At 37.3% G+C, this 12,500-nt stretch overlaps 1 protein-coding gene across 1 annotated transcript in view; it reads left to right on the top strand.

The window, feature by feature from the left end:
- LOC113064776 (transmembrane protein 163-like) overlaps window positions 1-12,500 on the top strand; it is a 24,240-nt gene that overhangs the window by 1,593 nt on the left and 10,147 nt on the right. The window contains exons 3-4 of the mRNA XM_026235691.1: window positions 9,913-9,956; window positions 10,076-10,167. Coding sequence (XP_026091476.1) covers window positions 9,913-9,956; window positions 10,076-10,167 — 136 coding nt within the window. The remainder of the gene's footprint in view (window positions 1-9,912; window positions 9,957-10,075; window positions 10,168-12,500) is intronic.

Raw genomic sequence — 12,500 nt, 5'->3', positions numbered from 1 at the left:
ATAATTAGCTATATATAATTTATGAATACATGTAAGTGCAAAATATATGTAATTAATTTAATATATATATAATTCTACATATAATATATATTAATGTAATATATAATGCAAGTAATATTTAATGTTATTTGTACTACATTTATAATATAGATAAAATAATCTAATTATATATTTATGTATTATTATATAATCATTTATAATATATTGCTTCGTAGAGTAGGAAGTATAATAATATTTATGTGTGTATATATATATATATATATATATATATATATATATATATATATAGAATTTAATTATATAATTCTTATATATTCTTAAATATATAATTCTAAGTAATTTATATAATAATAATATTAAATACAAAATTGTATTTTATGTATTTAATGAAAAATATTTTAAAATAATTTTATAGCGAGAGAGAGAGAGTTGAGAGAGTATATATATATATATATATCCCTCAGAGGTACAAAACCACAAAACTGTCAAAAATATTATATTTAATTTTTTTGTGTTTTTTTTGTTTTGTTTGTTTGTTTGTTTTAAAGAGTTTAATCTACTGTGGAGACAATTTTACATTCTCAGTATCATACTATCCTTACTATTTCTGTACTATATAGACTGTATACTGTGCATGTTCAGTATGCATGTAATACCTGGATTGCTGTTTTCTAGAGTACTATATCACAAAATGTAGTGAACTCTTCCTGACCTTACATTTCCAAAAAGATCTGAGGGACATTTTAGGCTATAATCGGCATTATGCCTCAAATGCTTTTGATAGAGCTTAATTTGAACCCCAAATATTCTCTTAATTCTTTAAGCCGGGATACTCATGATGGCCTTACCCAGACTATTGTTGTTGTCTCAGCACAAAGTGTGCTTAATTATTTTGTAGACTGGTTCCAGACCATGTGGTTTAATCTTGGAGCAGCTAACAGAAGCCTCGACTAGATTTGATGTATGGTTTTGAGCGAATGGTCTCTTGCTCTGTGCTCTGTCCCTCGGGATCGAAATGACTCACCTTACACTTCCAGAGTTGGACGGGGACTGTGGGACACACGCTGCCAGGCTGTGAAGATCCAGTCACGTAGCAACTCCAGAGCAGCGAAGCCTGAGGGATGTTGTCATGTAGTCGTCTCAATCTATCTGTAATGGCAATTGTTTGGCGTCAAAGGAAATGAAATGAGTGCAGACAGCTGGTAAGAGCAAGTGACAGAAAGAGAGAGAGAGCTAATGGTGATTTGAGTTGAAATTATTATATTATGTGACAGGATTGCAGAAGTGATACAAGAGATATGGTTTAGTGTTAGCTTTAGCATTTAGCATCATAAAGCCTCTCCAGTATACACTCACTTCTTGTTCCTGTTGAACCCTTCCAAGACATTCAAACAAACAAACTTGTCAACTAGCAAATATAGCTATACTGTATAAAGAAGCTGTATCAAAAAATAGCTTATTTATGTTTTGTTTTTGATATTAGTTTGATATGTTTATGAAGGAAATGACGAAAGCGTGAGAGCGTGGTGCCAGACTCAAGTACCCAGATGAGCGGTGTGTTATTCAGCATTGCTAATGATGACGGTTGTTATCGGTGAATAACGCACCTCAGAATGATGCGATTCTGACCAATCACAATCAAGTATTCCAGAGAGCCATGTGATAATACCATACAGAGTCCTCCAAGTTAATAAAAATGCACTAAAAGCCAAAAAAATGTGATTGTCCATTTTGATCTTCATGCTGATTGTCAGATTCCAACAATTAAGTACTTGTAATTAGACTATTTTACATTTTAAAATACTCAGTCAGATTACATATTCACAAAAAAGAAAAATATATTTTTAATGTATGGAAGGGATTTTGCCATTCAAACACATTAAAATGCACAAATTCACATGATTTCCAAGTAACGTATAGCTAATTCAGCTAATATCCCAATTTTGGGAATTGAACCCACAACCTTTTTGCGCTGCAAACGCAATGCTCTTCATCACATTCATCTTTTTCGCAAGTGTTTTATTGTAATCGTCGCTATTTCAAAAATTGATTTATATTAGTGCAAAATGTTTATGTTTTAATTATTAGCTTCCGATTCGTTTTTTATCAAGGGAAAACCTTAATGCACTTCATGTTGTTAATAACATCAAATGGAATATATTTGTATTTCTTTTTGTGTTTTTATATTACAAGACTATCCTATTTAAATCAATATGATAAGAGATCAAAAGTAATCAAAAAGGAATCTGATTATGTGTAATGAAATGGACTGCAATGCTAACTACAATTTTTGTCGTGCAATTTTGAATGTAATTTGGAGTAACAAGTAATCTACCTAGCACTAGTGGTAGCTATTTTATTGCTAGGTTGGTTGCTAAATTGTTTTATACCTACCCAAGTCCATCCCAAGTCTCTGTGATATTCTACTTTCCAGAAATGACTCTTAACCCTCTTTAATGCAAGCCTGTGTGATTTTGTCACCCATTTCTCATCTGCAACACTGTTTAGAAGTACATTAGCGTATAGAGTCCTCAATAAACATGTGCTAAAAGCTATAAAAATCCCATCTCGACTTCCACAAAGTCTTCAAGAGCACCAGCGTTATGTTTGGGTGGCGTGCATTTGGGTCAGTATGGGTTTTGAGAAGATCAAATTTGACGGCTGGATTATGGTTTTAACCAAATTATCCTCGAATCAGTTCGGATAAAGAGTCTGATCAGAGTCTCACTGTGTTCCCTGAAGCACTTGTGAGGCTACGCTATCTGAAGTGTAAGCGAGACGGCTGGTTTTTCATTAACGGGTGTGCGTGTGCGGCCGGCGAGGGTTTGTGTACGTTGTAGATGTGTTTGGAAACTGATGAAGGCAGAAAGAAGGAAGGATGGACGTAAAGGGGGAGAAGAAGAGAAACGGACTTTGAGAGCCGAATTCCCAGATGTTTCGCGGCTTCCAGCGCAGCCAATTAACACGCCGTCAGCGACAGAGTGTCTTCTGTTTCACACAAACACACAAATGCGCTCGCATGCCTCCAAACCTAATAAACACATCCAAAAATGTCTCCATGGCGGGAAATAAGCCTGATTTGGACCAGCGAAATGTATGTAAATGTCAGTTCCTGAAGAATTAACTGAGTTCAGACTGAAAGAAACGAATTTAGCATGCATGTGCATGTGGAAATTTCTCATGCGCTAGGCACAGAATGTAAATATCACTCTGGTGACGAGAGTTCACAGACAGAGGAGGGGTAGCTCGCTCTCATATTAATGCATTCAGCACTACCAGTCTGTAAAAGCCAGAATGCCAACTCCCATAGAGCCCGAGTCTAAAAATAAAAGATGGAAGACAGATAGAGAGAGAGAGAGAAGAGAGGTGGAGGGTGCTTTGCCCTCTCTGTGCCTCCTCTGGGTTTTTTTTTTTTCAAACATCAACACAGTGAGTCAAATAAACACTGTGAAAGGCTTAAAAAAGTCACAGTCTTGTGGATTCCCTGCTGAAAAAAACAGCTAAAACCAGCCTAAGCTGGTCAGGCTGGTTTTAGCTGTTCTCCCAGCCTGGTCATAGCTGGTTTATCAAGCTGGTTTTAGAGGGGTTTTGTCCACTTTTTTAGCTGGTCTTAGCTGGTCAGGCTGGTCTTAGCTGGATTAAGCTGGTTTAAGATGGTCTTAGCTTGTCAGGCTGGTCTTAGCTGGATTAAGCTGGTTTTAGCTGGTCAGGATGGCTGGTCTTAGCTGGTCAGGCTGGTTTAAGCTGGTTTTAGCTGGTCAGGCTGAACATAGCTGGTTTTAGATGGTCAGATTGACTGGTTTTAGCTGGTCAAACTGGTATTAGCTGGTTTAAGATGGTTTTAGCATGTCAGGCTGGGAGACCAGCTGACCAAACAGCTAAAACCTGCTTAACCAGCCTGGCCAAGCTGGGAGACCAGCTATTTCCAGCTAAAACCAGCCAACAAGCTGTTTTTTTTCAGCAGCGTTGCAGGTTGGTAAACACTCAAGACGGATGTCTGGTGGAATGGAATAGGCCTATCTAGGCTATATTTGCTTTAACATTCATTTTAGCACAAGTGTTAGCAATATTAGATGACGTTTTCTATTATGATACCTGATATCAGGTCTTTGTTAGCTTTAGTCTTAGCATTATTAGTGTTAGCGAGATGACTGCTATTAAAATGAACTAAAAAATCCTAATCTATTAGCTTTAAATGCTAATTTATTAGCCAAAGATTTACCATTAGTTTTAGTATTAGTTTCTGTCGGATTAACTCATGGAGTATGCCTATTGTAACACAAAACTGATCTGGGAACAGATTAAGAATGTGATGGGAATTAGCCATAAGATTAGAAACCAGTTAGAATTGAACCTGAATGGTAAACTAATTCAAGACCCAGCTCAAATAGCTGTAGCTTTTAATGAATATTTTATTAATTCTGTGAATGAAATCGCACAGAATTTTTCCCTAATAACTGGAAATGTTGTCACAATAGATGAAAGCATGCCTTCTTTTAGCATTCAACCTATCTGTGAAGTAAAAACTCAGGCAATTATTAATTCTCTTAAAATCTCATCAACAAAAGATATTTATGGAATGGACTCGAAAATGCTTAAATGCCTGAAAGAACATCTATCTTATCCTATCACACAAATTTTTAATCAGTCAGTACTAGAGGGGATATTTCCAACCACCTGGAAGACTGCAATTGTAACTCCCATATTTAAGTCAAATGACCCACGGAACATATCTAACTACCGCCCAATTAGTATTCTTCCAGTAGTCTCTAAGGTTGCTGAAAAATGTGTGTCAGAACAGCTTGTCTCTTTTCTTAATAATAGTCCCTTCACACTTCATCCGATGCAGTTTGGCTTCCGGGCCCATCACTCCGCAGAAACGGCTAACTGTTACTTTTTAGAGACTGTTAGAGAAATGGTGGACAAGGGAGGTGTTGTTGGCGCTGTGTTTTTAGACCTCCGTAAAGCATTTGACACAGTCAACCATCAGGTCCTTATTGCCAAACTCTCTACTTTTAATTTTTCCCCCTCTGCAATTAAATGGTTTGAGTCATATTTAACTGGTAGAACTCAATTTGTTTCTGTGAACACCCATCGTTCACTAGCTCTTAATTTATGCACAGGGGTGCCACAAGGATCAATACTTGGCCCGCTTTTGTTTAGTCTATATATTAATGATTTGCCATCAGTTTGCCCTGACATCAATACAATAATGTACGCGGATGATACTGTAATTTATGTGCATGCCAAGACAAAAAATCTGGCTGCCACAAAATTGACTAAAGCCATGGACCAGATCACCAATTGGCTAAATCTCTCATGTCTTCAATTAAATGTAGATAAAACTGTGGGAATGTTTTTTACAAAAAGACAATGTAATAGTATGTCAATCATATCAATTTCGGGTCAAAACATTACTATTGTGCCACAATTTAAATATCTGGGCGTTATTATTGATTCTAATCTCTCTTTTAAAACACATATTAAGAAAGTCTGCAATAGGGTCAAGTTTAGTTTAGCTAATTTTAGATATATTAGAAGTGCCCTTACTTTTAATGCTGCTAAATTATTTATGGATGCAATGATTATGTCACATCTAACATATTGTTTGACAAGCTGGGGACAAACTAACAGCTCATCACTTAAGCCACTAGCAACTATTTATAAAAAAACTCTTAAAATCTTGGAGCAGAAGCCTAACAGTTTACACCATTGTATAATTCTTAAAAACTATCAACTGCTGAGCTGGGAAAATGTAATCAAATACAAAAATATTTGTCTGGTTCACAAAATTTTACATAATACCGCTCCGCCTCTTTTCAATTCATTCATAATCCAACGTAATAACAGCAGTCATAATACCAGAAGCACCACACGTGGCGACCTAGTAATCCCACTAAGAAAAAGTGCATTTGGTCAATTATCATTTTCTTTTACTGCAATACATAACTGGAACTCATTGCCCATTACAATTAAAAACATACATATGTATTCGACTTTTACTGCAAATCTTAAAAATTGGCTAACCGACAATTACACCTGCACACATTAATATGCTAGATGTGATGTGCGCACTAGATGTGACATGATCATGCTTCTGCCACTTGATCTCTGCTGACTGTCTCAATGCTATGTCTTATATGTGCTTCAATGTGGCCTTTGCATGATTATCTTTGGTGTCAATTTTCTCTAGTTTATTGCTTGACCTGCTTTTATGTCTTTGTAATTTGTGCCTGCTTGTCTGTTTCAATTTTGTACCACCTTGTTTGTTTGTCTAAGCTCTTGCTTAAGCCTTGTATTAATTGCAATGTATTTATTGATGTATGCCAATTAATAACTGGCTGGGGACTACAGCTGGAAATTAGCCGTAGAGGCTAAAGCTGCTCTTTTGATTAAAAGAGGTTGTCCACATTACTATAAACCAATAAAGTAAAGTAAAGTAAAGTAAAGTAACGTATATATGAGACACTATAAACAAAGACATAAAAAATACTGGTATACAGTTTATTGAATCATTGATCGATTCATTCAAAACCCTGAGTCATTCCAGAATAAACACCACTGTGTTGATCGAAGATGTAATGAATAGATCAAAACAGTGTGTATTGACAATATTGTGTCTAAAATACGTAGCCTAATATTGAGTCTATACTAATATTGAATGTGTGCAACTTGACTTAATCATAAATCATAGAAAATGTTAAATATTAGTATAAATATGTATAATTTAATAATCTAGTATAAGTTTAGCTATTTAGTTTTTGTATTATCATGACAACACTGACCAGGCAAAAGTCCTTCATGCGACTCCAGACTTGTTGAAAACGTCCTGTAAGTGATAACAACATGCAAATTTATTCACCAGCTCTTGCACAAAAACTAGATCACATTCCCTGTTTTGGTTTGTGTGTAGATGCTTTTGTGTGTGTGTGTGTGTGTGAGAGAGAGAGAGAGAGAGAGAGAGAGAGAGAGAGAGAGAGAGAGAGGAAAAAAGACGAGAGAAGACAGGATTTTCACAGCAGCTGTTGTGTTGGATTTCAACATTCTGCAACTCACCGTCTCTAAAGATTCTGCCCTATTTTCACGGAAGACGCACCTAAAAAGAAAGTATGAAGTGCAGTTACACACAACAAACCATGAACATCTATTTTAATCAGCATTTATTTTTCCTGCTGATCCATGAGACTAGCAAAAGCTTCAAAGGACAAGATCTTTAATAAGTTTACACATCATGGGCCACTGATACATCTAAGAATAAGTGCACCAAAATGGTTCTTGCTGCATAGCAGAAGCATGTTCGTTCACTGTGTTAGATTGCATGTTTTCAAACATCCATAACCTGGGAGGATGGGTGCTTGTCATTTTAGCTTAAATCTGTTTTGCAAAATACAAAAGTAAACACAGGATCAATGTTACAATATTTTTCATTAGCATGGAATGTGTATCAGATTTTTGTTTGTATTTTTTTTTTAGTCACATATGCTCAAATGTTGATTTGTAAAATACGAAAAACACACAAAAAAAGTTTCTTTTTTTTCAATACTGTATGTTACGCAAATTTTCTTGTATGTTCTCGTAACATACATGACCTGCAAGAATGGATTTGTCAGGTTTTTTGAGCTACATTTCCTTAAAGCGAAAGAAAGCACAAAAATATTTTTAATTACAGTAATGTATTAAATATTCAGGTTTGCATGGTACGTACAACACGCAAACAGACATAACGCAACACAAATGTGCAGAACTGTTAATGACAAAAGTCAAATAAAATGTTACATGGCGATAATTTTCAGTAACTGCACTTTAATAATACAAATAAATACGATCAAATATAGTGAAATACAGCCATCAGTAAACGTTTCACGGAACGGTATTAAATAAATGTCAAAAATAAAATTAAGGCATTTCTGTGCCGTAGCTTTATAAAAGATGATAAATTGCGCAATATTAGTTGCAGGTGACTTGCGTAACTCATAATGTACTGTAATCAAAAATGTGGGACCATTGCGCCAAATTTTGTATGCTAAAAATCACATTCGTTCACGCAACATGACAAACATATTGTTTCCTTTTTCACTTCTACTGTACTGTCAAATAAAGGCAAAATGAATGAAAAATGTTTCACAATAATTTCGCAATTTATCAGAGCAGTAATTTATAGTACATATTAAAACAATTGTTTAATAAATGACATTAACAGACAGCCTGGCAAAAAAATATGTATATATACAATTAAGTTATAGATGTTGTTCCCGAGTTTTTTTTTTGAGTGGAAACTTCTTGTGTGTCCGATGGGATTCTGCAAGACAATGATTGACTGCACGGATTATGGATGTTTTATAGACTGTTGATGTGTATCTTGAGAATGGCCTCTTGAGGACTTGAATTTGGCTGGCGCAAGACGTCTAAAACAGAGTGGATTTCACTAAAAGGAACAGAAATTATATTTAGAAACTGCTAAATCTTTAATCTCATGCCGCAGTAGCTCTGCTATTCATTTTTAACGGTGTTCCTGAGGAACAGAGAGAGTGTGTGTTTGTTTTTGAGTAATGACTTCTGCCATTCGAATGTGTGTGCAAACTTTTGCTAAAACCTTTACACTGGTGTATTTGAGCATGATTATTATTTTGGCTCAATTGAATTCAGACATTATTCAGGCATTCAGAACCTAAATAGAACATTTTTTTGAATTTTTGAGTTTTGTTCCCCAAAAAATAACCAACCAATAGAACCTAAAGAGAACATTCATAAAACTAATGTTTACACTACACTGTACCATATTACACTCTCAGTTCTTATTCTTTACCATACTGTGGAGTGTATTCTATATTGCTGTGATGTAAAATCAATTGCTCAAGGAAAATAGATTCATAAACTGTCCTGAAACACAGATCTGGGTATTTTTGAGAGTTTGGCTGACCCTGTAGAGGTGGATGGGATATCTCGGATCACTCATCCAGTCTCAGGATGGAGGATTCAGATGCATTAGAGGTCAATATAAGGTCGATAACTGGACACGGGCCACACTACCGTTTGGGTAGCTCAGATCCACACCATGTGCTGACATCACAGTGTGAAGAGATGAAATCTGATCCAGACCGCTTTACTTGCTTGCAATCATTCAAACACACAGTTTTACAGCAGGGGAATGCAGAATGTTTAGATATGTATCTGAGACAAACACTTACAGTATCATAATCAAAATTAACAGCATATTCTTCCTGAATGCCAGAGTGGATGGTAACTGGACACCAGCTGTGAAAAGTAAAGGAATCAAAATTCACATTAATTAATAATATTTCCATTGCTGGCCTAGCATATTGTTAAAGGGATTATCTGTTAGTCTAATTAATTCAAAATAAAATATTTGTAAAAATAACTAATGGGTTTTTAATAGTGAAATGTATTAATTTATTTAAAAAAAAAAAAAAAAAGCTCCACATTTAAAGTTTTAAACAATATTTAAAACTATTAAACACTTTACATTTAAAGTTTGTTCAACTAATAAACTTTTTAATAAAAGTAATAAACTGATAAACTAATTATTTAATTTAAAAGATTGTTTATTAATTTGATAGATAATTATTAATCGAAAAAATATTTTGTAAAATTAAACGCTTCACATTTACAGTTTTTCCAACTTATGAACTCTCTTTTTATTTTTGTATGTGTTTATTTTCTTATAGAAATATTTTAAAAACAATTAAACACTACACATTTACAATTTGTCTAACTAATGAACTGTTTTAAGGGCAAATTAAAATTAATTAAAATTAAATTAATTTATTAATTAATTAAAGTTTGTCCACTTTTATTGTGAATGTATTAATTCATTTAAAATAAAATAAAATTACAACATTTAAAGTTGAAATCATTTTCATTTGAACTAAATTTTCTGCTTTTCTTTTGTAGCTGTGTCTATAATGCGGCATAGTGCATCAGCGTTTGGGTTTGCTGTAAGTATGTGAACACTTCCTATAATTAAATGGCAATTATTCCAGTTGTTGTTCCATTGTTGTTCCATTAAAGTTGTTTTTAATGCTTCACTTCATCTGTGTTGTTTATGTGTTTGCAGTTTGATGCCATTCTGGATGTCCTGTCCTCCATAATCGTGATTTGGCGATACAGTAATGCGGCGGCCGTCCATTCAGCTCACAGAGAATACATGTGAGTACACGTGATCCTTCCTCTATTAAAGCAAACATGGGGGACGCGGTATAGTTTGTGCTCTGCGGGGGATTCTGGGTAGTCTCAGTAGCCAATTAGACATCGTTTCTAGGAAACAAGGAGAGCAGAAGGTCAGACTGATCTATCAAAGTAATGATGTAGAGATTTTGACATGCTGAAGGAGAACATAAGTGGGCGTTTTATGGTCAAACGAGATGTACAACTAGTTATCTAACCAAACAGAGGTTGTTAAAATGATCGGGTTTTCATATGTGCTATATCTTTAAGACAAAATTAGCATAATTTACCTTAGCAGGTTAAAGCAGGTTAACATTTCCAAAAAAGCACCAGCTTTGATGGATGGAGGCCAGGCAGACAGACTCTCCGATCCCAAAGGAAGTGGCCCCGCTCTGGGTTTGATGTCTAAAGAGGGTCTTTTAGACAGTCTCTTTCTATGTTTGGCGTCCCTTATCGGCTGAAGCTCAGAATAGAGATGGCAAAAGGGCTGGAGGGCTTTGTGAATAGAAAGAAAGAACAGGAAGCAGAGAAAGAGAGACACAGGACAAAGGCATAAGACTCTGTTTGTAATGTGCCATGAAGCCATGGGTCTCTGGGAGAATCAGCCGGGATGTGGATCGCCGTGGAGACCGTTTACATCATAACGTGGGCTGCATTAGCAAGATGACAGATCTACTGGACTCTAGAATCATAAAGAGTAAAACCATTTGAGAATAATGATTTACCACAGCAGTTTTTAATGAAATTGTGTAGGGTGTTCTGAGTGGTCGCTAGGATGATGCTATTGTGTTCTGTGTGGTCTCTAGGGGATTGCTACTGTAGGTGGTCGCTAGGGTGTTCTGAGTGGTCGCTAGGGTGATGCTATTGAGTTCTGTGTGGTCTCTAGGGGATTGCTACTGTAGGTGGTCGCTAGGGTGTTCTGAGTGGTCGCTAGGTTGATGCCATCGTGTTCTGTTTGGTCTCTAGGGGATTGCTACTGTAGGTGGTCGCTAGGGTGTTCTGAGTGGTCGCTAGGGTGATGCTATTGTGTTCTGTGTGGTCTCTAGGGGATTGCTACTGTAGGTGGTCGCTAGGGTGTTCTGAGTGGTCGCTAGGGTGATGCTATTGTGTTCTGTGTGGTCTCTAGGGGATTGCTACTGTAGGTGGTCGCTAGGGTGTTCTGAGTGGTCGCTAGGGTGATGCTATTGAGTTCTGTGTGGTCTCTAGGGGATTGCTACTGTAGGTGGTCGCTAGGGTGTTCTGAGTGGTCGCTAGGGTGATGCTATTGAGTTCTGTGTGGTCTCTAGGGGATTGCTACTGTAGGTGGTCGCTAGGGTGTTCTGAGTGGTCGCTAGGGTGATGCTATTGTGTTCTGTGTGGTCTCTAGGGGATTGCTACTGTAGGTGGTCGCTAGGGTGTTCTGAGTGGTCGCTAGGGTGATGCTATTGAGTTCTGTGTGGTCTCTAGGGGATTGCTACTGTAGGTGGTCGCTAGGGTGTTCTGAGTGGTCGCTAGGGTGATGCTATTGAGTTCTGTGTGGTTTCTAGGGGATTGCTACTGTAGTTGGTCGCTAGGGTGTTCTGAGTGGTCGCTAGGGTGATGCTATTGAGTTCTGTGTGGTTTCTAGGGGATTGCTACTGTAGGTGGTCGCTAGGGTGTTCTGAGTGGTCGCTAGGGTGATGCTATTGTGTTCTGCGTGGTTTCTAGGGGATTGCTACTGTAGGTGGTCGCTAGGGTGTTCTGAGTGGTCGCTAGGGTGATGCTATTGAGTTCTGTGTGGTTTCTAGGGGATTGCTACTGTAGGTGGTCGCTAGGGTGTTCTGAGTGGTCGCTAGGGTGATGCTATCGTGTTCTGCGTGGTTTGAAGAGCATTGCTACTGTAGGTGGTCGCTAGGGTGTTCTGAGTGGTCGCTAGGGTGATGCTATTGAGTTCTGTGTGGTTTCTAGGGGATTGCTACTGTAGGTGGTCGCTAGGGTGTTCTGAGTGGTCGCTAGGGTGATGCTATTGTGTTCTGCGTGGTTTCTAGGGGATTGCTACTGTAGGTGGTCGCTAGGGTGTTCTGAGTGGTCGCTAGGGTGATGCTATTGTGTTCTGCGTGGTTTCTAGGGGATTGCTACTGTAGGTGGTCGCTAGGGTGTTCTGAGTGGTCGCTAGGGTGATGCTATTGTGTTCTGCGTGGTTTCTAGGGGATTGCTACTGTAGGTGGTCGCTAGGGTGTTCTGAGTGGTCGCTAGGGTGATGCTATTGTGTTCTGCGTGGTTTCTAGGGGATTGCTACTGTAGGTGGTCGCTAGGGTGTTCTGAGTGGTCGCTAGGGTGATGCTATTGAGTTCTGT

Source organism: Carassius auratus, chromosome 47, assembly GCF_003368295.1.
Source record: "Carassius auratus strain Wakin chromosome 47, ASM336829v1, whole genome shotgun sequence".
In the NCBI taxonomy this organism is placed as follows: Eukaryota; Metazoa; Chordata; class Actinopteri; order Cypriniformes; family Cyprinidae; genus Carassius; species Carassius auratus.
This window is presented reverse-complemented; position numbering and strand designations above follow the sequence as displayed.